At 41.2% G+C, this 27,846-nt stretch overlaps 1 protein-coding gene across 1 annotated transcript in view; it reads left to right on the top strand.

Moving 5' to 3' along the window:
- The first annotated feature begins 23,970 nt into the window (after positions 1-23,970).
- The window catches only part of OTUD4 (OTU deubiquitinase 4), a 45,488-nt gene continuing 41,612 nt past the window's right edge, over positions 23,971-27,846 (top strand). The window contains exon 1 of the mRNA XM_026018143.2: positions 23,971-24,129. Within this exon, the coding sequence (XP_025873928.1) occupies positions 23,971-24,129 (159 nt within the window). The remainder of the gene's footprint in view (positions 24,130-27,846) is intronic.

Genomic DNA, 27,846 nt, shown 5'->3' with positions numbered 1-27,846 from the left:
TACTTGTCTGGCTCAGCCAGTAGAGCATGTGACTCTTGATTTTGGGGTCATGTGTTTGAATCCTTTGTCAGGTGTAGGGGTTACATAAAAAATAAGAAATTTTTTTTTAAAAGATTTTGTTTATTTATTCATGAGAGACACAGAGAGAGACAGAGACAGAGACACAGGCAGAAGGAGAAGCAGGCTCCATGCCAGGAGCCTGATGTGGGACTCGATCCCAGGTCTCCAGGATCACACCCTGGGCCGAAGGTGGCGCTAAACCACTGAGCCACCCAGAGATCCCACGTTTTTTGTTTGTTTGTTTGTTTGTTTGTTTGTTTTATTTATGATAGTCACAGAGAGAGAGAGAGAGAGGCAGAAACACAGGCAGAGGGAGAAGCAGGCTCCATGCAACCGGGAGCCCGACGTGGGATTTGATCCCGGGTCTCCAGGATCGTGCCCTGGGCCAAAGGCAGGCGCTAAACCGCTGCGCCACCCAGGGATCCCCCTTTTTTTTTTTTTAAGCTAAAATTAAAAGATATTAAAATCATCTAAATACCTGAAATATTATTAAAATTATCTTTTAAAATTCAGTTATTAATTTCCTGAAATATTATTGAAATTATCTTTTAAAATTCAGTTATTAATTTTAGAGTATTAAAAAGTTTGCCTTTTCTTAAGCTCTAAAGCACTTTAATGCAATATGGTGTTGTTATTTACATAAATATGGCTGCGTAGTTTTCTAGTAATGTGACAAGGTAATAATCTTTTAAATTTTCGTTTCTTGATTTACATAATGGATAGAGGTAATCTTTTGATGGATGAAATTCCACAAACTTATCCAAAGAAGTCTGTTTTCTAAATTTTGTATTTCACCAAGCCCTAAATATATTCTTCCAGGCATTTTATTTTTCCTCCTTAAAATCACATGTAAAGTTGAAAATAATCCAGATGTTGCTCATTTGTTTATATTTAAGTGATCAGCATTGTTTGGCATAAAAACATTTGAAGGCATATGTGCTTTTCAAATATCTTTATCCTTTGAAAACTAAAGTTGAGTATTGCCAATGCTATGAAACTTGAACTACAAAAGACTCAAGTCTAAGTCAGCCTAAGAAATTATAAGTTTGCCCAAACCCAAAGCCAACTGATGTTTTCACATATGGCTCTGGATACTAAGCCACCAAGAAAGAGTTTTGTTTTATTTTTTTGTTTTTGTTTGTTTTGTTCTTGAGGGTTAATTCCACTCTTGTTAAAGGTTGCTATTCAATCACAAATTATATTTATTGACTTTTTCTTTTTTTTTTCTTTTGCTTTTCTATTTTAGTGAGTTGATGTACAGCCAAAGGTCTGAAAAAATCAAGTATACTGAAAGAAGAAAGGATGAACAGTATGGCCGAGTGATTAAACGCAAGATTTTGGGTCAGTAAGAGTTAGTGTGGATCCTGGCCGTATTATATCAATGTCCTCCTCTGTAACTTGAAGATACGATAGTAGCTGTTTCACGGAGTTGTGAGAAATAAGTGAGAATTTGGGGCAGGGTGGTAACAAGGGAAAAAAATTAAGTGAGAAACCATAAGTCAAGAGTTGAGCATACATACTGCCTGGCACATAGCGTATGTTTAATTACCTATTGCTATTTTATTTTATTTTTTAATTTTTTATGATAGTCACACAGAGAGAGAGAGAGAGAGGCAGAGACATAGGCAGAGGGAGAAGCAGGCTCCATGCACCGGGAGCCCGACGTGGGATTCGATCCTGGGTCTCCAGGATCGTGCCCCGGGCCAAAGGCAGGCGCCAAACCGCTGCGCCACCCAGGGATCCCCCCTATTGCCATTTTAATACGTTTTCCAGAACATGCTTTTTCCATGTTAGAAAATCCTTTTATACAAGGTAAAAGACAGAGATGAGAAGACATTTCTAAATGTGAATGGAACCAATGAAACTTATGGGGGGTCAGTGAATAGTTCCATTCACCAATACATACTTTTGTTTTGTTTTGCTTAAATTTATTTATTTTTCAAATAGTACATTTACATAGTTCAAAATTAGTACTAAACGTAGTAATAGTACTTAGTTCATAGTTCAAAAAGGTACTAAAAACTATACAATGAAAAGACTTCCTCCCACCTAGTACCCCCAGTTACCCAGTTTCACTTTTCATGAGACAACCAGTGTTAGTGCTTTCTGGTGAACCTATCCAAATATATGTTATGCACATACAAACAAATAAATATGAATATGATCTCGCTTTTACACAAATAGTAGCATACTACCCACTTTGCTTATTACTGTGCTTATAGTATACCTTGTATATATCATTACATATCAATATGGCTGTGGAGTATTCCGTACTTTATTTTTTTGTTATTATTTTTTAAGATTTTATTTATTTATTAGAAAGAGAGCAGGAATAGGGGGAGGGGCTAAGGGAGAGGGAGAAGCAGACTCCCTGCTGAGCAGGGAATCTAACTCAGGGCTTAATCCCGGGACCCTGAGATCATGACCTGAGCTGAAGGTAGACACTTAACTGACTGAGCCACCCAGGTGTCCCCATTGCTGTACTTTATTTTAATCAGTGCCCTGTGAATACAAATTTAGGGTTTTTTCCAGGCTTTTGTTATTGCAAATAATGTTACAAGACATAATCTCATGTATTCATTACTTAGCATGTATGTATATGCTATACATATCTGCAGGATAAATTCTGTATATCCATAGAATAAGTGCTTCCCAGAAGATATGCTGGGTCAAAGAGTATGTGTAATTGTAATTTTGATGATTATTTACAATTGTTCCCCATAGAGATTTTACCCCATAGTAAATTGAGGGAAGCTGGAAGCCAGTTTTGCTTTGAGGGCTGTCTCCCTGTATGTGCCTCTCCTCTGCTCACTCTGGAGGAACTCAGCCATAAGCCCCAGGGAGCAGAGAAGTAACTCTGCCAACACCCCTGGGGGCCTCATTGAGAGGGAACAGTCTCAGAGTGGCCCACTCTTGTGGTTGCCCCAATTCCTGTGGCCAGAAGAACCAAGTGCTATGGGCCATGCTGCCTCAGCAGGGATGGGCCTGATCAGGTTGTGGGGTTCCCCACTTTGGGCCTCACTTCTTCACATCTCTCTCCTTCCTGAGAAAGGCACTTAGGTATCATACCGGATCCTTAAGGCCAGCAACTACCTCCTTAGGGTAGAAGTGGAATTTTATGTATTTTTCAATTAATAAATATTAGAAACAGAAAAAAAAGAAAAAAAAACCTCTGTGAGTTTATATTTCATAAAGCAACCACCAATGTATCTGGACATTTAAAAAAAAAACCTGCCTTTTAGGGCAGCCTGGGTGGCTCAGCAGTTTAAAGCCGTCTTCAGCCCAGGGTGTGATCCTGGAGACCCGGGATCGAGTCCCATATCGGGCTCCCTGCATTAGAGCCTGCTTCTCCCTCTGCCTGTGTCCCTGCCTCTCTCTCTCTCTCTCTATGTCTGTCATGAATAAATAAATAAAATCTTAAAAAAAAAAAACAACTGCCTTTTAGGGCTAGCACAGACCAAGGGTTCGGCCCATGAGTTGATCTGAATATACTTTGAGCTTCACATCCTTTTTTTTAGTGATAAGCTCCAGGCAGAAGGATATCTCAGAGAGATTTCTTTTTGTCTCCATGGTGATACTTACCTACTTAGAAGCCTCAAATTTTTGTTCCTAGGTTACAACAGTAAAAACTCTGGATTAAAACACTCTGCCCACTCCATGTTTTAAATAGGAAACAGATAAGAAAAATTTACACAGGCAAACCGTGGTATACACACCACATCATGTGCCTGGGGACTGTTCTATTTAAGCATTTTCTTAGTGTGTTTTTGGGGGTGTCATTTTCTGCCCTCTGAAACTGTCTTTAGTCCTTCCCTCTGGCTTTTAAGAAAGAGCCTCTAATTTGTTTTCTTTATAAGCAGAACATGGAGAGAGGGTAGGGTGGAGGGGGCAGTTAATGAGTTTCTACTTAGTTTTCAGCCCCTCTAAGCAGAGAATTTTTCTATTTTCTGGCATGGCCTCTGATGACTTAATGCATTTGAGTTTCCTTTTTGCTATTAAGAGTTAAGATTGTAATAAACTGTTTTCCAAGGACAAAAATGTATCACTTGTCCAGTTTTCTGTTTCATTTCAGTAGTAATCAGAAAAAAGAATTCAACTGAGCTACTGGAAAATCTCACAGGGCAGAAGTAAACACACATACAGTCCTTAGTGTTACTAATCACAGGGGGGAAAGTGCCTCTAAAATATACTTCAAGGGGCACCTAGGGGGCTCAGTGGTTGAGCGTCTGCCTTTGTTTCAGGTCGCAATCCCAGGATCCTGGGATGGAGTACTGCATCAGGCTCTCCCTCTGCCTATGTCTCTGCCTCTCTTTCTGTGTCTCTCTTGAATAAATAAATAAAATCTAAAAAATAATATAAAATATCCTTCAAAAACAAGGGGGTGTGTGTCTGGCTGGCTCAGCTAGAAGAGCATAAACTCTTGAGTTCCAGCCCCATGTTAGGTATAGAGATTACTTAAATAAATAAACATTTTTTACAAATCAGAGAGGTATGTACATGTGTTCCTATCACTTGGGATGAATATGGAAAAATCTGTCCATATGCCAAAAGGATTTGATTGGCTATGAATATATCTGTTTGCAACACTGCATTTGTGCATTTGTGAATAAATGCCCTGCTGCAGATTAACTGTCTTCTGTATTTGATTCAAACCATGGGAAGGTATTTAAAAAAAAAATCTTCTAGCAGATTTAAGCTTTTACTAGAACCTCCTCACAGTATTGATTCTAAATTCAAATTCAACATTAAGTGAAGCCTAATTTCATTGGTCCAACTTTACCATGCTCTTCAGAATGAAAATTTTATTTATCCTTGTTGTTTCTTTATTGGTACAAAATTAGTCTTTGAATTCTGAAAAACTTGTAATTTCAGTTTGAACGAGAGAAAAAGCAAAGCTTAATATATTGTGTGTGTGTGATGAGAAATCAGTTATTTATCATACTTGAGAACCAAAACTTGACTGATACAACAAATGTTTTGCTTTTCTTTTATCATAAAAACAGCTACTGAAACATTATCTGACTGCAAATAGTCAATACAGCCCCACAAATCTTTTCAAGCTTCTTTCTGAGAACAGATGTAGAGCTGAAATGTGAACTACAGCAAATGAATTGCAATTATGTTATTTACATCAGCAATAGTTCTTTTTAAAAAGCCAGCAATGAAACTCCAGCAACTACATTTTTTTTTCAGCAACTACATTTTTATGGACAATTGCTCAAAGTATCTTAGGAAGAAAAGGGAATTAGTTGGGCAAACTAATGAAAAAAAAAACTAAAATTTGAAGTAATTTTGACCTGTGACCTAAAATCTAATAATCCCACACACTCCAAGATGTGGTGATTATTGAGAAAATGCTGTTCCATGTATCTCTTCTTAATGTATGAGCCTAAAATTTGATATAAAATTCTTATATAAAAATGGAAATAGGGGATCCCTCAGCGGTTTAGCGTCTGCCTTTGGCCCGGGGCGTGATCCTGGAGTCCCGGGATCGAGTACCGCATTGGGCTCCCGGCATGGAGCCTGCTTCTCCCTCTGCCTGTGTCTCTGTCTCTGTCTCTGTCTCTGTCTCTCTCTCTGTCTATCATGAATAAATAAATAAAATCTTTTAAAAAACTGAAAATAATTTCCTTTTATTTTTCCTAACAAAATTTAAACAAAAAGAAGGGAAGGCAATTTGGTCAGGGGATATTAAAACACAACCAACTACCAACCCTACTTGTACGTACTTGTTTTATAGTCTTTTAAGATAAATAAAACTAGCTCTAAATGATCACTGGTTTTAAAGATATTTATTTATTTATTTATTTATTTATTTATTTATTTATTTATTGAGAAAAAGCACAGTGGGCATGGTCAGAGGGAGAAGCAGACTTCAGGCTGACCAGGGAATCCAAGAGGGGGTCTCCATCCCAGGACCGAGCCACCCAGGTGCCCCTAAATGGTCACTGGTTTTATTTCAAAACTGTGTGCAGGGTTTCTCTTCACTGCCATATAAAGCAATATCAAAGGCAAATCAGGCTGACGGAGCCATTCCTAACATTGCCCCCATCTCCTTGTGTGTATACCATTAACACACAGGGTGGCTCAGTCATTTGGCTCAGGTCATGATCTTGGGTTCCTGGGATCATCGGTTGTGGGGCAGGGGACTCAGCACTCAGCGAGAAGTCTGCCTCTCTCTCTCTCTCTCTCTCTTTCTCTCATTCTTGCTCTGCCCCCACCCAAAGTTCTTGCTTCTGAGTACGGGCGTGCGCTCTCTCTCTCTCAAAAAAAAAAGTTTAAAATGGAAATAATTCTTCATAGTGTTACAATTTAAATAAGATAATGTATATAAAACATAGTTCTTTAAACATACCAGAGTAATAAATAGAGGCTATTGCTATTATAATATGCTATTTAAATATTTCTTAGGTACTATTTACTGTAATAGATAGTTAAACAAGACCCTGAAAAGGAAACAGATAACCCCATTTGTAGCCTCACGGGATTTCCGACCATCACTTAATCAGCAAACCATGTGCATGGTGCTGTAATAGATGCGAAGATTCCCATCTAACCAGTTAGAGTGTTCTAACTCCAACAAATATTTTCCCCTTTCCTCCTATTGTTGCTTCCACCCCTCCCCCCCATATTAACTTATTGTCTTAGACTGACTTTTTCTACAAAGCTGGAACTCTCATTGGGTCCAAGTTCACATCTCCCCAAGCTGGTCAGACAGGAAATGACTTGCTTTTTTAACTTCTAAATCAGAAACATCCTAACCAAAGTCTCCAACTGGCTAGACTTGAGTCCTATGCGCAGTCCTACCACAGTGTGTGTTATTGGCAACTTGCAATAAAATCATATATTTAGAAGAGTGGGCAGGAAAGGGGAGGAGCAGACCCCCATAAAGGAATAGCTGCCTTTTCCAAAATGAGAGGGTGCAGGACAGGGTAGACAAAACAATCTATGTGCAACACTTAAGATGAAGTTTAAAAGTGAGGTGCATCTGTAATTGTTGGAGCAGGAATATGATAGGATAAAGTCTAGAAACCTACACTAAGATGAATAAACCTTTTAAAAACTTGACTTTCCGTCTAATGTACATTTGTGCTGTGATTCATCATTGGTCATAGATGATGCTTGATATTTGCTCAGTTGTGTATTGATAACTGATGGAGTGAGGCAAAATAAAGCAAATGAGTATGTATAATCAGGCTCCAATCAGGATAAATGAATGACACAGTAATTTGAAAAGGGAAAGTTCTATATAAAGAATTATTAACTATAACAGGGGATTAGCTAAAGAGAATGCAAAAGGATGTGTGAATAGTAGATGTTGAGAGCAGCCATTACCCACACGCTGAGATAGACCACCAAGGAAGGGGGGACTCAGTGATGACATCCAGACTTTGTCGGAAATAGCATAGCCTTATCTCACCATATCGCCAAGTTTGTGAAGGTGCCTCACTGGTGAAACTCACTCGAAGTCCATCCCCTGGAGTGCTGGAAGAAGGTGTTCATGGAGAAATACCTTTCCATCAGCACTCAGATACAGTCACCCAAGAGAAACCATGAAAGTCTTGCTGATGGGAAAGTGCCATATGCTATTGGTGCCATATGCATATGGCACCCAAGTGCCACTGGCCACTGCTGAAGCCTGAGAAGGGAAGAGCACACTGCAGCCGGGAAGAGAAGCCTCTTTCTCCTCCAGCATGCTCACCACACCTCTAACTGACAATGCTCAAGGAAGAAGAAGAAAGTCCATTATTCTGGAGCAGGCAATGAAAGGTAGATTTGGAGGTGGGAGGCGATAAATTACTAACTGGTACAAAGTATTTATGAGATTTTCTTAGATGCTCATCTTGAAGAATACCTTGCATCAGTCTTATTCGGCCATACTTAAATGCAACTTAGCCAGAGAAGGAGGACATAACGTGTCCATGAGGCTCTGCAAATCCTACAGGTGAAAGGACACTACTTAAAATGTAAAAGAAAAACAAATGTAAAAGGAAGGGTTGAAAATCTTGGCACTAGAAGGGCTTTTTCAGCTTGAAATAGATGACTGAAGATGGAAATTTGGTGGTCTCTTACTTTGAACTGGGAAGTAGCATGGAAACACATTACTAGGTGACCCTTAGCTCTACAGATGCAGTCGAAATTACATCTAAAGTAGATTTGTGTTTTTATAAAATTCTGCTACATACTTTAAGAGAAACTCAGATGTTTATATGAAAATTCATTCACTGGTATAGGAGGCTTTATAGGTGTGTGTAGGCAGACTAAAAAACAAGTATGACATGTGTAAACTGAGATGAATTAAAAATTTTAATTTAGAAGATGATAAGCGTTAACTGAGGAGCAAAACTTACCAATGTGTTTTCCTTTTCAGTTCAGTCTTCCCTTTTTATTTTTTAATTTTATCTTATTAAAAAAAAATTTTTTTAAGACTTTATCTATTCATGAGAGACACAGAGAGAGAGAGAGAGAGGCAGAGGGAGAAGCAAGCTCCACATAGGGAACCCGACGTGGGACTCGATCCCAGGTCTCCAGGATCAGGCCCTGGGCCAAAGGCGGCGCTAAACCACTAAGCCACCCGGCTGCCCAGTCTTCCCTTTTTAAAAGAAGAAGTGGATGCCCCTACATGTTACAGCTAGTGGAGCATAGTATTGTATCCATTGGAGTCCAATGAGGAAAAAGAAAAAGAAGATAAAAAAGTAAAACACTGGGTATGTTAACAGGAAGATTTTATAGAGACAACTAATTACTTGAGGGTTATAAAACTGAAAAAACAAGCATGGAGCGAGCAGGTAACCTAAAGCTAATGGCAGAAGCAATAGGTACACCTAGGCCTGGGGAAACAATAGGGAAGACTTTGAGATTACCCGTCACCTCCTTGGACCAAGTGACCTTTGGAGCTGGGGATGAGGCTTCTGAGAAGTTCTGGCACCTGGCTACCTCCAAGGGGGTGATAAAGCTGGGGCTGCTGACAGAAGTTAGGCCAACACAGAAACAGCACAAAATCAGGAAAGAAGTCTATTCCTTCCTCCTCCCACCTTGTAATCTGGTTCAGAATTGGCAGAATTTAACACTAGCTGGCAAAGGAGTCTGGGAAATGTAATCAGCAAAGGCCAAGTTGAAGCATCAAGAGAGAAGCTACGAAAGGGTACATTTGAGGATGAGCGACGATAGGTGAATAATCAGTCTGGTGAGCTAGCTAGCTAGCTAAGGGGCATCATCTAAGAATTTTTTCTTGGGGCACCTGGGTGGTTCAGTTAGCTAAGCATCTGACTTTGGCTCAGATCATGATCTCAGGGTCCTGGAATCAAACCCTGATTGGGCTCCGCTCAACAGGGAGTCTGCTTGTCCCTCTTCCTCTGCTCTTTCCTCCACTTATGTGTGCGTGCACATGCTTTCTCTTTCTCAAATAAATAAATACAATCTTAAAAAAAAAAAAAAAGGAATTTTTTTGGGGGGGTGCCTGAGTGGCTCAATCAGTTAAGTGTCTGACTCTTGGGCAGCCCGAGTGGCTCAGTGGTTTAGCACCGCCTTCAGCCCAGGGCCTGATCCTGGAGACCCAGGATCAAGTCCCACGTCAGGTTCCCTTCATGGAGCCTGCTTATGTCTCTGCCTCTCTCTCTCTCTCTCTCTGTGTGTGTCTTTCATGAATAAAGAAATAAAATAAAATCTTAAAAAAAAAAAAAGTGTCTGACTCTTAGTTTTGGTGAAGGTCATGATCCCACACCATAGGGCAGGTCTGAGATCAGGAGTTGCATGCTCTACTGACTAAGCCAGCCAGGCGCCCCATTCTTTAAATTCTTTTTTTTTTTTTTTAAAGATTTTATTTATTCATTTATTCATGAGAGACACAGAAAGAGAGGCAGAGACACAGGGAGAGGAAGAAGCAGGCTCCATGCAGCCCAGTGTGGTACTCAATCTCAGAACCCCAGGATCATGCCCTCAGCTGAAGGCAGATGCTCAATTGCTGAGCCACCCAGGTGTCCCTTTAATTTCTTTTTAAACAAATTTTTAACAACTTTATAATTCACATACTACATAATTCACTAACTTAAATTGTACAATTCAATTGGTTTTAGTAGAGTTGTGACACCCTCACCACAATTAATTTGAGAACATATTCATCAGCCTCAAAAGAAACCCTGCATACTTACTTCCCACTTTTTCCTGTAACTTGTAGCCCGAGGCAAACTCTCATCTTTCTGTCCCTATAGATGAACCTATTCTAGAGATTTCCAGTAAGTCATACAATATGTAGTATTTTATGACTGACTTCTTTCACTTTAACACAATGTTTTTAGCATGTATAATTACCTCTCTGATTTTTATTGCTGAATAAAAATGTATGGATATGATACATTTTATTTATTCATCCATCAGTAGATGATGGACATTTGGGTTTCTTTCACTTTATGACTATTATAAATTATGCACCTTTGAATATTCATATGGAGGTTTTGATACAGACAACTGTGCCTTCTTTAATTTCTTTTTGAAACTAAAGATGTAAATAGAATTGTTTTCTTAATGTCTTTTTTATATTTTGTATTGCTAATGTGTAGAAATAAAATCGATTTTCGTATTGATCTTGTACTCCAGCAACCTTGCTGAACTTGTTTATTAAATCTTAAAATTTTCTGAAGGGTTCCATTTTCTTTTTTCTTTTTTTTTTCCATTTTATTTTTCAAAGTGAAAATATGTCTTTGGTATGTATCCCATATATATACTTCCTCCATTTTTAGAAAACCTTTTCTCTCCATTTACAACTCTATTGGTCATCTTTTGTTTAAAATCTTTCTCCTCTTATACTACTACCACTATTTTTGTATAACTTGTGAATTTGGTTATAACAGCATTTGCTGAACAAATCCTCAAATAAAAGTATATTTACACAAATCAATTAACAAACATGGATCAACATATAAATGTAATGAGGCAAACAGTTTCTCAAAATTAGAATGTTTATAAAGAATGATCTTTGTAGGGATCCCTGGGTGGCGCAGCGGTTTGGCGCCTGCCTTTGGCCCAGGGCGCGATCCTGGAGACCCAGAATCGAATCCCACATCAGGCTCCCGGTGCATGGAGCCTGCTTCTCCCTCCGCCTGTGTCTCTGCCTCTCTCTCTCTCTCTGTGACTATCATAAATAAATTAAAAAAAAAATTAAAAAAAAAAAAAAAGAATGATCTTTGTATACATCAATTTGTGATTGTCCATTGCCACGTGATAGAAAGAAAAGCACAGGGCATTTCTAAAAGATAGATTGGATGCCTCAAGAAGGCATGACAGATAAAGATATAGAGATGATTGGGATTAGTCTCCAGTAGGAGCCAAGATAGTATAGCACTCTTAGAGTCAAAATCAGGGAAATCCGAACTTATTTTGTGGCACAGCTGAAGAATCTATAAAAAGTAAAAATATTCATTGTTTGTCCTGTATTTGTTTTCAAATTATTACTTCAGACTTTAGCTTTTAGCCAAGATGGAGTAACAGGAACCTTATTTACCTTTCCTTCGAAAATGATGAAAATCCAGACAAAGCATATGAAACCATGGCTTTTAAGACACTGGACATTAGACAACAAAAGACAATAATCACCGAAAGATGGGAAACAGATCATTTGAGTTCTCTGATTATCCAAGCTTAATGTCTTGAGTTTTCAGGCCGTGGTATAAGGAGAGGGACTTAAAGCCCAGGACTCTCTGAGTTGAGGAGATGAGGCACAGAGACAAGAAAAGACCAAGGCTGCTACAATTCACTGGACATGTTACAAGAAAGGAGAAGCTACACAAAGAAAGAATTGTGGTAGATTTGTGGAGACCCATCTTACCAATGCATGGATAGGAGGAAAGTACCCAAGGTCAAGGAAAGAACTATCTGAGAAGATTAGAGACAACAATGCCCAGTGTATACAAAGGGCTTGAAATAGTCCTGTATCCCACCAGTCAGATTAGAAAATCTTAAAATTCTTGGGACATTGGGTACAATACTCAAGGTTTTCCTTGGAGTGGGGATTTGAAACTAAGGGCTGCTTTGATCCCATCTAACAAACCTTCAAAGGCCTTCCCATATTTGAACATTCAACCAAAGATACACAGACAACACAAAAGCATACTTAAGGATGCTCAACATCATTAGTCATTAGGGAAATTCATATTAAGATTATAATGAGGGGCACCTGGCTGGCTCAGTAAGAAGAACACGTGACTCTTAACCTTCAGGTCATATGTTCTAGCTCCACATTGGGTGAAGAAATTACTAAAAGAAAAAGTAAACTTAAAAAAAAATCATAATGAGATGCTACTGCTTACCTATTACAATAGCTAAAATTAAAATGTCTAACCAGGGACGCCTGGGTGGCTCAGCAGTTGGGCATCTGCCTTTGGCTCAGGGGGCGATCCTGGGGTCCCGGGGTCGAGTCCCACACTGGGCTCCCTGCACAGAGCCTGCTTCTCCCTTTGCCTGTGTCTCTGCCTCTCTCTCTCTCTGTGTCTCTCATGAATAAATAAATAAAGTCTTAGATAAGAAAATAAAATGTCTAACCATACCAAGAGCTGGTATGGATGTGGAGGAAATGGAATTCTTTTTTTTTTTTTTTAAGGATTTTATTTATTTATTCATGAGAGACCTAGAGTAAGAGAGGCAGAGACACAGGCAGAGGGAGAAGCAGGCCCCTCCCAGGGACCCCAATGCAGGACTTGACACAGGACCAGGTACCATGCCCCTAGCCAAAGGCAGATGCTCAACAGCTGAGCCACCCAGGCGTCCTGGAAATGGAATTCTTATATAATGCTGGTGGGAATGTAAAATGAAACAGCCCACCTGGAAAATAGTTTGGCAGTCTGATTCTGGCACCAGTTCCAATGTGTGTTTTTTTTTCACATCACCAAGCAATGTTCTGACACCAGCTGAATGTCCTGTAATTCAACTGAATTCAGACACTATCTACCTGAAAATAGTGTCAACCCCAAAGTTTAAGGGCTCAGTCCTGCAAGACTGTCTCTCACCTGCCCACAGCACTTCTGACACAGTCATAAGACCAGGTGTCACTGGTTTGAGGGCTGCTGCAGATTGGAGGTTATAAGGACTCCTCTCCCTAATTTGCTAGAGCTGCTCACAGAATTCAGGAAACATTTTAATTCCTATGTTATCAGTTTATTATAAAAGGTTAACTGAGGAGGTGCCTGGGTGGCTCAGTTGATTGAGCGGCCAACTCTCAATTTTAGCTCAGTCATGATCTTAGGGTTGTGGGATGGAGCCAGTGGGCTCAGTGCAGAGTCTGCTTGAGATTCTCTCCCCTCCCTCCGCTCCTCTCCCTGCTCTTGTGCTCTCTATTTCTCTCAAATAAGTAAATCTTGAATAAAATAAAATAAAATAAAATGTTAACTGAGGAATAGCCAGATGGGAGAGATGCAAGTATAGGAAGAGAGGCACAAAGTTTCCATGCTCTGAATGTTCTACTCTCTCCCAACCTATACATGTGTTCACCAACTCAGAAGCTGTCCTTTTGGCAATTTTATGGAGGCTTCATTACTTGGTCTGACTGATTAAATCGTTAGCCATTGGTGATTGAACTTAATCTTCAGCCTGTCTCCAATCCCCAGAGTTTGGGGTGGGACTAAAAGTTGGAATCTTCAGTTTGTGATTTCCTCCTTTGGTTATTTAGGGGCTTTCCCAAAGCCACTATTAACATAACAGAGAAACCTTTATCACTCTTTTCACTTAGGAAATTCCAAGGGTTTTAGAAGCTCTGTGCCAGGTACTGAGATGGACAAAAACCAACTGCGTAGTTCTTATTATAAATCACTATATGACAGGCAATTTCTTAGAAAGTTTATACACACACTTACCATATGACCCAACAACTATTACACTCCTTAGTAATTTGCCTCAGAAAAATGAAGAGTTCATAGCAGCTTCCTTTTTAACTGCCTAAACTGGAAATAACACAAATATCCAACAACAGGGAAATGGATAAACAATGTGTAGCGGATCCGGACAATGAAATATTTCTATAAATAAAAAGAAATGAACTATTTATACGTGAATGGATCAATCTCAAAGTAATGCTGAGGAATGAAATCAGGCAAAAAAAGAGTTCATATGGAAAGAGTTCCACTCACACAAGCCTCTAGAAAATGAAAACTAATATACAAGGACTGTTCTAAGCTGCACTATGTACTCTCACAATTCATCTGTTGGAATTTTAACCCTCAGTACCTCAGAATGTCTCTGTACTTGGAGACAGGGTCTTTAAAGAGGTAATTAAGTTAAAATGAAGTCTTCAGGGTGGGCCCTGATCCAATCTAAGTGGTGTCCTTATAATTTCCTTGAAGGAAATTTCTACTCAGATGGGTACAGAGCGAAGACCTTGTGAAGTCATAGTCAGGAGATGACGGTCTATAAACCGTGGGAGAAGACCCTCAAAAGAAATGTACTCTAAGCACACTTTGATATTGGATTTCTAATCTCCAGAACTGTGATAAAATAAATTTCTCTTCTGTAAGCCACCAGTCTGTGATATTTTATTATATAGTAGCCTTAGCCAATGCAGTAACAGAAAGCAGATCAGTAGTAGTTCATGGATAGTTGAGGGTTGAGGAGAGGAGGGGTGTAGAGTGTTAACAAAGGGCAATAGAGAATTTAAAGGAATAATGGCTCTGTTTACCATCTTGACCGTAGGGGGATGCTTTCATGGCTTTATACACACAGTATAGCAAGAGTTACCAAACTGTACGCTTTAAATATGTACAGTTTATTGTGTGTCAATTGCATCCTCAATAAAACCAGTTTTAAGAGTAGCGTGTTCCATATCTATTTTGATTTTGGTTATTATGGTACTTTTTTAAAAAATTTTATTTATTTGTTTATTCATGAGAGACAGAGAGAGAGAGGCAGAAGACAGAGAGAGAAGCAGGCTCCCCGCAAGGATCCCGATGTGGGACTCGATCCCCAGACCAGGATCATGCCCTGAGCCAAAGGCTGGCACTCAACTGCTGATCCACCCAGGTGTTCTATTATGGTACATTCTTGTACTTTTTATTAACGATGACTTTCGTATATTCTTATTTTAATTTTAAAATATTGATACTGTATTTTGCAACCATCTTAAGAAACCTAATTTTAGATGTCTTTGATAGTATCATATATAAAGTAATGAGTACAACATTCAGATTGGAGTCTTAAAGACTTTTTCATGATGCTTTAGGAATTATAAACATGAGAGTTTGTTTCCTCCTCTCATATTAATTTAAAAAATCCATGATTTTCTTTTCTTGAGTGGTGTACACTGCCCCATGCCACCATCCCAATTTTCAGATGATCCCAGACCCGCTGGCTGATCTTTAGAATCACCTGGGGAAACTGATAAATAAAAGAGATTCCTGTGTCCCATCCCTTGTTACTCTGGCTCAAGAAACATGAAGTTCAAAAGCCTTGCTTTTAACTTTTTTATTATAGAAAATTTCAAACTGTGTGCAAGGTAGACATAATAGTATAATTAACACCCATGTATTCATTACCTAATTTCAACAATAATTATTTATGGCCCAATCTTTGTTCATTCATCCCCATCCTCTCCCTTCAATTTCAGTGATCTGTAGTTTTGAGTTCTCTGGGTGATTGTGATAATAAAGACACACATGGAAACACACACACACAGACATCACTAAAAAACTCAATATTATTGTAATTATATGGACATATTAAAATGTAAGCAATTTTCTATTGTTGAACATATAGATTATCTTCAATTCTTTATAAAGAAGGACAAAAAAAAAAAAAAAAGAAGGACATGATGCATAACCTAACTTATAATTTTTTTTTTTTGTTTTAAGATTTTACTGTTTGAGAGAGAGACAGTGAGAGAGAGCAGGAGATGGAGGGAAAGGGAGAAGCAGGCCTCCCTGCTAGCAGGGACTCAGGGTTCAATCCTGGGATCCTGGGATCATGACCTGAGCCAAAGGCAGATACTTTACCCACTGAGCCACCCAGGTGCCCCAACCTAACACATAATCTTGACCAAATATTTAGACCTCAACTATAATTTGCATGATTATAAATTTTCACTCTAAATGGTTTCCTCATTGAGAGATTTATTGGGAATGCATTAAAATATGTAACAAATGTTGAAATATTCACCTAAATATGCAAAAATATTCTTAGACAGTTGGGAAATACAAAATAATCTTTAATTCTACAAAACTACAAAGAATTTATAATCCCACTGGAGATAATTCTCTGCAATGAGACTTTGGAGTTTGCATTGGTGAGAGTAGGAATTGAGAGGTGGTAGTGGAAAGAGGGGTAAAAAAGACTGGAAATGTGTGAGTTTATATAGAGAGATGAGGGCCTCTGCCTACCTGCTTGCATAAAAGCTTCTGTCTACTGTGAGATTGCTTAGTCTTTGCAGCTTGGGAATGGCCATGTGTTCACCTCACAAGGAAGTGACAGCCATGATAAGAAACTAAACCATGATTTGATTCTTCCAATCATGCTGATAATAAGGTTTTAGGACTACAGTTCTGTGGTTTAGAACTCACTCAGTTTATTCCCTGAAGCACAGATGGGTGTTCCCTCTCCTTTCCTTTGAGTATTCATATAGGGACCGGGCAAGAGTCTCATGACATATACTTGTTTAGTCTTACAGAGCGGTCAAGCAGAGAAAGCCTGGTGCAGTTAACTAAAATGGCCGGTGGGAGATGCTCCCTAGTAGGGAGCCTAGGGGGCAGGATGAAAAGGACTCAGCCACCCTAGCTCTTGGGATCCCTAACCAAATTTCTTGCAAGATCCTTCTCTAGGTTTGCCCACCTGGCACTTAGTTGTCAGTTGGTACCAGGGGCATGCCAATTTATCCTCCCTCCTTTCTTCCCTCCCTTCTTTTTTTTTTTTTTTTAATTTTTTTTTATTTATGATAGTCACAGAGAGAGAGAGAGGCAGAGACACAGGCGGAGGGAGAAGCAGGCTCCATGCACCGGGAGCCTGATGTGGGATTCGATCCCGGGTCTCCAGGATCGTGCCCTGGGCCAAACTTCCCTCCCTTCTTTTTAAAAAATTTAAGTTCTTGAATTAATCTTGAGAGATACTAAGGCAGAGGAAAACATTTTTTTTAATGTAGCAGCTGAAAGAGAATGTAGACTGGTGATAAAATCATTGGTTGAAATGATGGAAAACCTTTTTGGAAATCCTTTAACATTTAGGATTCCCAAATTTTCAGAAAAAACAATTTCTGAACTTCTCAGGAAAAAAAAAGTATGCTCTGTTCAACTCAGGAAGTAATTCTTACACATTTTATCTGGTCTCTGATATTACAATCTATTTAATATTGAAAGAAAAATATACTAGCACACATAGACTAAGTAGTTATAACAAGAGAATAGCAAAAAATGGACAGATAAATAAGTTTATTTTTCTCTCACAAAGTGACCTGATTGTGAGTGTTCCAATCCTTGATGGCAATGGAGCATGTAGTAGAAACTCTGGTTCCTTCATCTCCTGCTGTGTCATCTTTTAGGGTATACTCTTTGTGGTCGATGCTGGCTTAACTTCCACTGTTTTCTTTTTTTTAAAGAAAAGATTTTATTTATTTATTCATGAGAGACAGAGAGAGGGAGAGAGAGAGAGAGAGAGAGAGAGAGAGAGAAGCAGGCTCCATGCAGGGAGCCTGATGTGGGATTCGATACCGGGACTCCAGGATTACTACCGGGGCGGAAGGCAGGCGCCAAACTGTTAAGCCACCCAAGGATCCCCAACTTCCACTGTTTTCAAGCCAGCTTATGGGAGGTAGGAAAAGCAGGAGAGGGCAAAAGGCTTCATCTTTAGTGAGATGACCTGGAAGTTAAATGCATCAATTCTGTTCACATCACTGGCCTAAAATAGTCACATGGTCACATTTAGGTCCAAGGTAAGTTGAGAAATGTGGTCCAAGGCTGGGTGGTCATGCATCCAGCTAATACTGAGGAGAAATAAACTGAGAAGTGGACTATAGTTAGTAGTTTCTAGCACATAGAGTCTGAAAGAAATAGGTCTTTCCCAACAAAACAGTTTTTTGTAGGATTCAACTGCTTGAATTTTGCTTATTCTTAGATTACTCTATTTTTGTAAAGAATTTTATAAATCAAAAAAAAAATTCCTTTCACTGGCTAGTTTACTAGAGAACTAGTATAACCATGAAGGGTATTAAATTAGTGATTATTTTCATGAATTATGTAAATATATTTTATGTCTACCTAGTAAAGAGAAATAATGGAGTATTAGATTTATATTCCTTGTTGGTTGCTGTGTAATAAATTATTCTAAAATGTAGAAGGTTAATATAACAAACATTTGTTATCTCACACAGTTTCTGAGGTTAAGAACCTCAGAATCTCAGAATTAAAGATGTCAGAGTTTAGCTCAGTGGTTTTGGGGCAGGGTTTCTCATGATGTTGCAATTAAGATTTTAGCCAAGACTGCAGTTATCTGAAAGCTTGACTGGGTTGGAGAATTCACTTCAAAGCTAACTTGATGGCTGTTGGCAAAGGGCTCTAGTTCCCTACCTAGAAAACTTCTCTGTTAAGTCTGCTCAGGAATCATGGCAAACTGCTTCCACCAGAGCAAGAGCCTAACAGAGCAACAAGGAAGATGTATTATGATACATCTCTTATAAACTCTTTAACATTTAGGATTAAATGACAAGCTGTCACCTTTGCTCGATTCAATTGATCACATGGATCAACCTTGATAATACAAGGTGGGGAGATTATACAAGAATGTGAATAATAAAGAGGCAGGGATCATGGAAGCCACCTTAGAGGCTGGCTACCACAGTACCCACCTTTTATCGGAAAAAAAAAACCCTCCAGGAAATCTATCATTTTTTAAAACAAAAAACTTCTATCCAAAGGTTTGTATGATTATTAATTCCAAAGTTTCTCAGTGCAAACAAACTTGAGGTTTTACTTTGTGTGCAAAAGAAAAAGTTGACACATTTTAAGATGATAAGATGATTTGATTAATTTCATTCAGTTCTGAGGAGCATTCTGTCTTTCAGGTTTTATTTGATTAAAAATGTCTTTTTAAAAAGTTCTTCACTTTTGGGGTGCCTAGCTGGCTCACTTGGTAAAATATGTGACTCTTGATCTTCAGGTTGTGAGTTCGGGCCACATATTAAACATAGTGATCACTCAAAAAAATAAAGATAAAAAAAAAGAGTTCTTCACTTTGCTGTGCACACATGGCTTCCTCAGAGTGAACATTTTCAATCAGATGTGGTTTCTTGGAAAGTTTCAGAAGTTAATGTTAACAAGGTCCTTTGAAGATGACGTTTTGTAAATTAGGGTCCAGTTTAAAGTCATAGGATCCTTTAACCTTGTCTGAACAGTGAGCTATATTTGGGGATTTGGAGTACAGAGGGTCTGTCTTGGATTAGGTCTCAAAATACCTAAAGGATTTCCTTAAACAGGCCCCGGGTCAGATACAACAGGTGGTTCATTTCTAATTTTGGAATCAGAAGAAGCCAGTTGAGAGTGAGGCTGTTCTTCACTCATTTAGCAGGAGTGAGAATAATTTTGCCAAGATGTCAAATATCGAAAACACCGGAAATGTGTTATTCTAATACTTCTGGTAACAAGCCACAATTTTAGAAGACAATATAGAATTTTGATGAATTCTGATAAAGGCTTATTGGTATTTAATAAATTTGTCTAAAAATATCAAAGATATGCATGTCAGATTCTATACTAGAATACTTATTTGATCATGTACATTCTTTTTTTTAAGATTTTATTTATTTATTCATGAGAGAGAGAGAGAGAGGCAGAGACACAGGCAGAGGGAGAATCAGGCTCCATGTGGGGAGCCTGATGTGGGAATCAATCTGGGGTCTCCAGGATCACACCCTGGGCTGAAGGCAGCGCTAAACCACTGAGCCACCCAGGCTGCCCAATCATGTACTTTCTTATTTTGGTTATACTATTGTCAGTGAATTAAATTTTTGTAATGGAAAATAAAGACATGGTAAAGGATGTATCTAGGTTCCTTTTCTTTTCAAAGTATTCAAAGGAATTTTGGGGGCTTTAGGAAATGGTGATATTACTGTATTAAAAAATATATGTGTAGGGACACCTGGGTGGCTCAGTGGTTGGGTGTCTGCCTTTGGCTCAGGTCGTGATCCCAGTGCAGGGATCAAGTCTACATCAGGCTCCCTGTGAGGAGCCTGCGTCTCCCTCTGCCTGTGTCTCTGACTTTCTCTGTGTGTCTCTCATGAGTAAATAAATAAAATCTTAAATATATATATATGTGTGTGTGTAAGCACATTTAAATAAGATTAAAATATGGTTAAGCTTTCAAATAAAAAATATGCCTGAAGCACAGTCACCAAAGATGAAATTATTGTGCATAGAAAAGTGAGCAAAACTTTTTATTTGAATGTATTTTTAAAAAACGGGGACGCCTGGGTGGCTCAGCAGTTGAGGGTCTGCCTTCAGCTGGGGCGTGATCTCAGGGTCCTGGGATTGAGTCCCACATCCAGCTCCTCGCATGGTGCCTGCTTCTCCCTCTGCCTATGTCTCTGCCTCTCTCTCTGTGCCTCTCATGAATAAATAAAATCTTAAAAAAAATAAATATAAAAAAATAAATAAAAATAAATAAAAAATTAAAGCAATGTAATCATGAACTTTTTTTTTTTTTAAGATTTATTTTAGAGAAAGCTTATGCACATAGGGGGAGGGGCAGAGGGAAAGAATTTTAAGCAGACCCCTTCTCACCTCGGTGGAGTGTAGAGCCCAATTTGGGGCTCTACCTCAGGACCCTGAGATCATGACCTGAGAGGAAATCAACAGTGAAATAAATGCTCAAGGACTGAATCACCCAGGTGCCTGGAACATTTCAACTACAAAATCAAGGTTGATAAATTTTCAAATGTGAAGCTCCTGGAAATATATATATATATATATATATATATATATTTTTAAAAAGATTTTATTTATTCATGAGAGACACAGAGAGAGAGGCAGAAACAGAGGCAGAGAGAGAAGCAGGCTTCCTTTTTTTTTTTTTAATTTGAGTATTTTATTTTTTTTAAGTTTTGTTTACTTATTCAAAGACACAGAGAGAGAGAGAGAGAGAGAGGCAGAGACACAGGCAGAGGGAGAATCAGGCTCCACGCAGGGAGCCCAATGTGGGACTCGATCACGGGTTTCCAGGATCACACCCCAGGCTGCAGGCAGCGCCAAACCGCTGCGCCACCGGGGCTGCCCGAGGAGCAGGCTCCCTGTGGGGACCCCGATGTGGGACCCTAAGCTGAAGGCCGATGCTCAACCACTGAGCCACCCAGGCATCTCAAAATATAAGTTTTTTTTTTTTTTAATATAAGGTTTTAATATGGCCTCAAGATACTCAGCAATGCAATCTTAACATGATATATACCTTAGATTCCCTGTAAATACATACTGAACATGAGTTTAGCTTCAGAAAATCTTTTTGAAGTAATATTAAAATAAATGTTAGAAAAGGCTTAGTTTTCTTTTGGCACATCATAAAGTCTTTTGCTTATAAAATTAATACCATAGAATCTACTCACTTTAGGAACTCAATATTTAAGATCTACAGTTTAGATATTACTTGAATTTCTCTGTGGGTTTAAAAGGCAAAGCATGTTCAAATTTCTTTTCTTTTCTTTTTTTTTAATTTGACAGCGAGCATGAGGGGGTTGGGTAGGGGCCGAAGAAGAGGGAGAAACAGGCTCTCCACTGAGCAGGGAGGGAGCCAATGAAAAGGCAAAACCTGTTAAAAAAAAAAAAAAGATAAGCCACGTTGTAGGTAGTGGCAAAGTTGGTAATTCTTTGTGAATGAGAAATATATATATATGCAATGTAAATATATTTTTAAAACACTTTGAGAGGGAGAGTGAGAGCCCACAAGGGGGGAGGGCGGAGAGGCAGAGGGAGAAGCCCACTCCCCTGCCCAGCAAGGAGCCTGACTTGGGGCTTGATCTCAAGACCTTGGGACCATGACCCCAGGAGATGCTTAACCCACTGAGCCACCCAGGCGCCCTGTAATGTAGATTTTTTTTTTTTTTTTTTAGATATTTTTAAATAAAGAAAAGCAACAGGTCTGACTTGAAACTAGATTTTTCTAAAAGTGATTCCAACGTGTTTGTACAAAATGTACAAAATTTAATACTGGGACGAGAAAAAATTCACTTAGGTCACAGTAACTTTGTGTTCTCGAAAAACAGCACAATTACGCATGGACTAAACATTTAAGAATTCAAAATTAGCAGCGCCGAGGAAGCCGAACACGGGCGTCATTAATGGCTTGCACCTAAAGTACTGAAAACAAATTTCTGAAACAGAATTTTGAGTAATCGCGTTGGATCCTGACCATCTGGCTTGCCTTGCGACCATTCCAGAGTTTACTTGCCTGCATGTCTAAGCCTATGGTAACCCTACACTTTCTCCGTCTCTCCCTCGCCCAAGGCCTCAGACCGGAGTACAGTTTATGATTAACCGTGTATCTTGGTGATTAGGCCGCCAGACACGTTGTGTTTTAGCAAAGTGAATTCTGTGTGTCCAAAAACCACGCTGCATAAACTCTGGGTTCTGAAGCACAAGGTGTTTGAAGGTCGGAAGCCGCAGATGCCGCCGGAAGCCATGGCAAATCCAGCCTGCTATCACGCAGTTAATTACCAGATGAATTTTTTTTTAAGACAAAATCTTCTTCCTCTGACCAGCGACCTCTCTCTGCGCCGGGGAGCGCAGCTCCAAGCAAAGGCATCGTCCGGCCAGCGTGCGGGAGCTGTGCTTGTAACGCCTCCTCGGAGCCGGCGGCCCACGGTTGGCTTGGGGCCAGCCTGTGTCGCCCTGCACCGGGCCGGTTCCAGGGGACCTCGCCAATTAGCTCTGTTTTCTGCCTAAGCCGTTAAAGCCACCTCCATGGAGACGCCAGAGGGGCGGGGGGGGAGGGGGCCGACAGGTGCGCCCTCTGTTTGGGGAGACACAAAGGGCCGAGCCACCGCGCCCGTGTCCCTGGCAACTCCACGCACGCACTCGTCGCGGCGCCGCGGCGCTCTGGGCGGCCGCGCGGGCGGGACGGCGGGACGGCGGGACGGCGCGCGTAGGTAGCCGCGTGTCGGCTCGCGGACACCGTGGGCCTGCTCGCGGACGCGGGCCCGGGAAGCGCCAGCCGGCTCCCGGCGGCGGCGCCCGCGCTGTAGGGACTTGTAGTCCGCGCGCCTGCCGGCACCTCCTCCGAGTAGGCCGCTCCGCGCGGCCCCGCCCGCCGCAAGCCGACTTCCTGCCGCCGGCAAAACTACACCTCCCGGCGTCCTCTCCGTTGTGCGGCCGAAAGTGAAAACAAATTCTGGGCTGCGAGGGTGCTGCCCTCCGCCGGGCGCCCCCACCGCTCCCCGCCCCTCCGGCGCCCTCCCGCGAGGTGGGGAAACGAGAGGCCGCGTCTTTTCTCTTTCGGCTCCTCCGGCTCCCAGGGCGGGGAGCGCGCGAAGGACGCAGGCCCCGCTTCCCCTGAGCCGGCCCCGCGCACGCGGGAGGCGGGGGTTGCCTCGCCTCACCCCGGCCGGGACGAGGAAACTTGTGGGCGCGGCGCCCCCCGGCCGTGTTCCTGCGCGGGGCAGCGAGGCCGCCGGGCAGCGACTCCTCACGCGCGGGGTTCTCTAGGTCGCCCCCCGTTGCCGCCGGGCGCGTGGTCTCCCGGGAGGCGGCCGCGTGCGCACAGCCATGCATTAGGCAGGGCTCCCCTATGCGCGCGGGGAGCGCCGCCCGCCGCCTCGGGCCGCCGCCGCCTGCCGCCGCCCGCCGAGCCCGAGCCCGAGCCCGAGCCCGAGCCGCCGCCCGTCGTAGGCCGGGGCGTCGAGGAGCCGGCGGCGCGGCCATGTGGGGCTAGCCCGCGCCGCGCCTGGCCTGCGGTAGGACCCGCAACATGGAGGCGGCCGTCGGCGCTCCCGACGGCGTGGACCAGGGCGGCGCGGGGCCCCGCGAGGACGCGACGCCCATGGACGCCTATCTGCGGAAACTGGGCTTGTATCGGAAGCTGGTCGCCAAGGACGGGTCGTGCCTGTTCCGGGCCGTGGCGGAGCAGGTAGGGGGGGGACCGGGAGGCTGGCGGGGCGGGCGGCCGCGGGCTGCGGTGCGGGCCGCCCACGTCTGGGCAGCGCGTGGCCCGGCTGTCGTCACCGCGGCCCATTGTAACGCAGGAGCGGGACGCTGCCCCGGGTCTGGGAGCTGCAAATCGAAACTTAAAAACCCGTAAATTAACTGGGTGTCGTCCCCTCCGGGTGGAGAGGTAACGAGGACAACCTGTGAGGCCTGTTGAGCGCGTGTACGGTGGATGATCGCCGGGCGCTTGGCGAAATATTCTTCCACTCTGCTCCGCATTCACCTTCTCTCGGTTTTGTAAGCGCAGCGCTCACGCCAGTAAACCAGATGTTTGCTGGGGGAGGTGGTGCACCAGGCATTACTCGCAGAGCCTTGTTTTTTTCGGCTACTGGACTTTGGAATGTGGGGGAGGCTAGCCTGTCCGTGTCCACTTGAATCGAGCGGAAAAATATGCAGTTTGGGAAAGGCAGTTTCTTAAAAAAAAATATAGAATATTTTGGAAGAATTGTCTTTGAGTAGATGCTACTCTTTGTTACGCTCTGCAAGGTTTGCTAAAAGTACTTTACTTCTTAAAAGTCTGTTTTGGTGTTGGGGATTCTCTAGGCTTTTGACCGAATTTTTACTTGCTAATGGTCAACACGACTTTCTAACAGGAAGATTTTTTTTTTCTTTCATTAGAGATTTATTTTTTTCCGTGTTATATAACACTGTAGTTGGTATGCAATACCAAAACCCATCCTATATTGAAAAATAGCTGCTGAAATAGTTGGATAAAAGTTTCACATTACTGCCCTGGTGTATATTTCATACCTTTCACAGTTTGCTTTCCTTCAGCTTAAGATCTGTTCCTCCCTTCTCTTCCCCTCCCGTGGAGTTGTTATGATTCTGTTTTTCTCCCTTATTTTGAATGCTAACTAGTTTTTCGAAATTTGTGAGTAAATGTTTTACTTAACATCTTTCAGACTCCTCTTTTTTTTTTTTTTTTTCCTTCTGAAGAGCAGCCATTTATTTTCCAGAGGCCCTTGTTTTCACATCGGTATCATAAAATCTTTTTTTCAAATAAAATTGACTTAACTACTTAAGCTTTGCATTATGTTGTGGGCATTGTCATACAGTTCTTTGTAAAACTCCTCAAATCCAGCTGTTTTTCAGCTCATTAGATTTCCCTCATTTTTAGAAATTTAAGATGCTCCAGTGCTGTGGGGTATGTCCACACACTCCCACCCCACCCTTTACTATTAGTGGATAAACAGTCTGTCCATTTGTGAATTTTTCGGATCTCCATCTGTCCTGCTGCTTCTGCCTCAGCCTCCCTGGACTCCTCAGCACCTCTGGAAGCAGAAGGAAGGAGTGGAAGTGAATTCAGGCCTTATTTTACACACAGTGTTAGCTCTAGCAAGAATTTGGTAAGGAAGGAGGTGGAAACGAATGGAAATAAGTATGGTGCTTATTTGGTATTGGATTATCCAGATCCTGATTCCTACTGAAGTAGAAAAGTGTGTCTGATTTCAGTATCCTGTGCCATAATTGGCAAACTGGATTATACAGAAACCTCTTATTGAAGGAGGATTTCTGTTTTTAAGTAGAAAGGGGCAAAAACTAGTATCATTAAGAACTCTTTGCTCACATCATATAACACATTTTATTGTCTCTAGGATTTAAATCGGGCATAAGAAAATATCCCCTTCTAATTATGTGACTATGATTTTTAGTATATTAAGCTTAGAAAGCTTAATACCATGAGTTTTGAGGGAAACTTGTTTCTTCAGTAGACGTGGACTAAGGGTGTAGCCTTCATGGGGTGGGGAGGGAAGTAACACCAACCTCAGGCTTAAAGGGTGTGCTCCGTAAAAATATGTACAGAGGATTTACTTTTTTGGCGACAGCTTTTCCAGTAATACCTAAATTTTTTGTTTTTAAGAAGGAGCCAGAATCTAAATGGCAGTCTTTGGGAGATAAGGTCGGGTAGAGACTTAAATTAGGGGTAGTCTTTTCCTCCAACTTACCTGATTAAATAGGCCCTTCCCTTTTTACACTTCTGGACTTGGGCCTGCAGAAGGCCTGACCTGAATCAGCTCTGTGACCATGGAGCTAAAAATAGGACGCTTTTAGAGGATTTGCTAAAGCAGTGTGTCACTTGGTCTTTCCCGGTGTTTATCACTATCTTGTCCCAAGGTAAAATCTGAAAGTCTCCCATTTTCTAGGTTATTTTCACATATATAATAATTTACAGAGATATTTGTCTTACCGTTTGCCTTTAGTGTCCTTGAACTTGCACAAAGTTACACTTTTTAACAGTTGTCATTTAACTTTCCCTTGCAGTGCTTGGCTTTGTAAAGCTTCAGCACCCTACAATTTATGGAAGTTGCTGAGAATTTTGCTTCTGAGAGACAGGCTCAGATTTTGTTTGCTAATAAGATCTTTTAAAAGAGGAGAAAAAAAAAAGATACAATTGTCATTGTTTTTGATGGAAAATAAGCTTTATTCAGTTATGGCTGCCACCTGTTGCTAGGTAAATGGCTTAAAGACTATCTTCAGTTTGTCTGCCAATGGCAGGAAAGACCTATCAGACGATACTGATTTACTCAAAGTAATAATACCTTGATTCATAGTAGTGTCTAAAATCGCTCCTGTGGAAGAAATGTTGCTAAATGTCATTTGTTGAATTGGCAAAAATACTGTGGTGGTTATTTTTATATATGGGCATTTCTTCCAGGGCTGAAAGCTTAGGATATATAAATACGCTTTTTAATATTTTCCAAGATAGCAATGTAGGTGCACACTCCATTAAGCTGTAAACCAGAACACTGAAAACAAACGCATTGCTACCCTTAGTTAAGTAACATCTTTAGGGTATCTTAATGTAATGACATAATTAGCTGACCAGACAGTTGTGCCTCTGGTTCCGTGAGTATAAAGATTTTATTTATGTTAGAGAAAGTTGGGGAGGGAGGGGGAAGGGGGGGGGGAGCACAAGCCTGGGAAGGGGCAGAGGGGAGGGAAAGGGTGGAAAATCTCAAGCAGGCTCCAGTGTGGGCCTCTGTTTTATGACCCTGGGATCAAAGATCATGACCTGTGCTGAAACTAAGAGTTGGATGCTTAACTGAGTGAGCCACCCAGGCTCCTCTCTAGTACTCTTAAGTATAAATGAACCTTGGCTGTTATCCATAGAGACCTGTAAAATGTGCAGGAGGAGCCTCCCTTTTCCTGAATTCTCTGCTCACCTTCCACATGAGGAATCACTTATTTGGACCTGTAACTCTTTTTTTTTTTTTTTTAAGATTTTATTTATTCATCAGAGACAGAGAGGTAGAGACTTAGCAGAGGGAGAAGCAGGCTCCCTGTGAAGAGCCCAATATGGGATTCGATCCCAGGACCCTGGGATCATGCCCTGAGCCAAAGGCAGATGCTCAACTCCTGAGCTCCTGAGCCACTCAGGCGTCCCAGGACCTGTAATTCTTTTTTTTTCTTTTTTTTTTAAATTTATTTTGTTTTTATTTTTTTAAATTTTATTTATTTATTCATGAGACACACACACACACACACACACACACACACAGGTAGAGACACAGGCAGAAAGAGAAGCTGACTCGATGCAAGGAGTCTGACATGGGACTTGATCCTGGGTCTCCAGGATCACGCCCTGGGCTGAAGGCGGTGCTAAACTGTTGAACCACCTGGGCTGCCCAGACTTGTAGCT

This window comes from Vulpes vulpes, chromosome 10 (genome assembly GCF_048418805.1).
Source record: "Vulpes vulpes isolate BD-2025 chromosome 10, VulVul3, whole genome shotgun sequence".
NCBI classification, from domain to species: domain Eukaryota; kingdom Metazoa; phylum Chordata; class Mammalia; order Carnivora; family Canidae; genus Vulpes; species Vulpes vulpes.
Note: the sequence above shows the minus strand (reverse complement) of the source record. Positions and strands in the feature narration are given on the sequence as shown.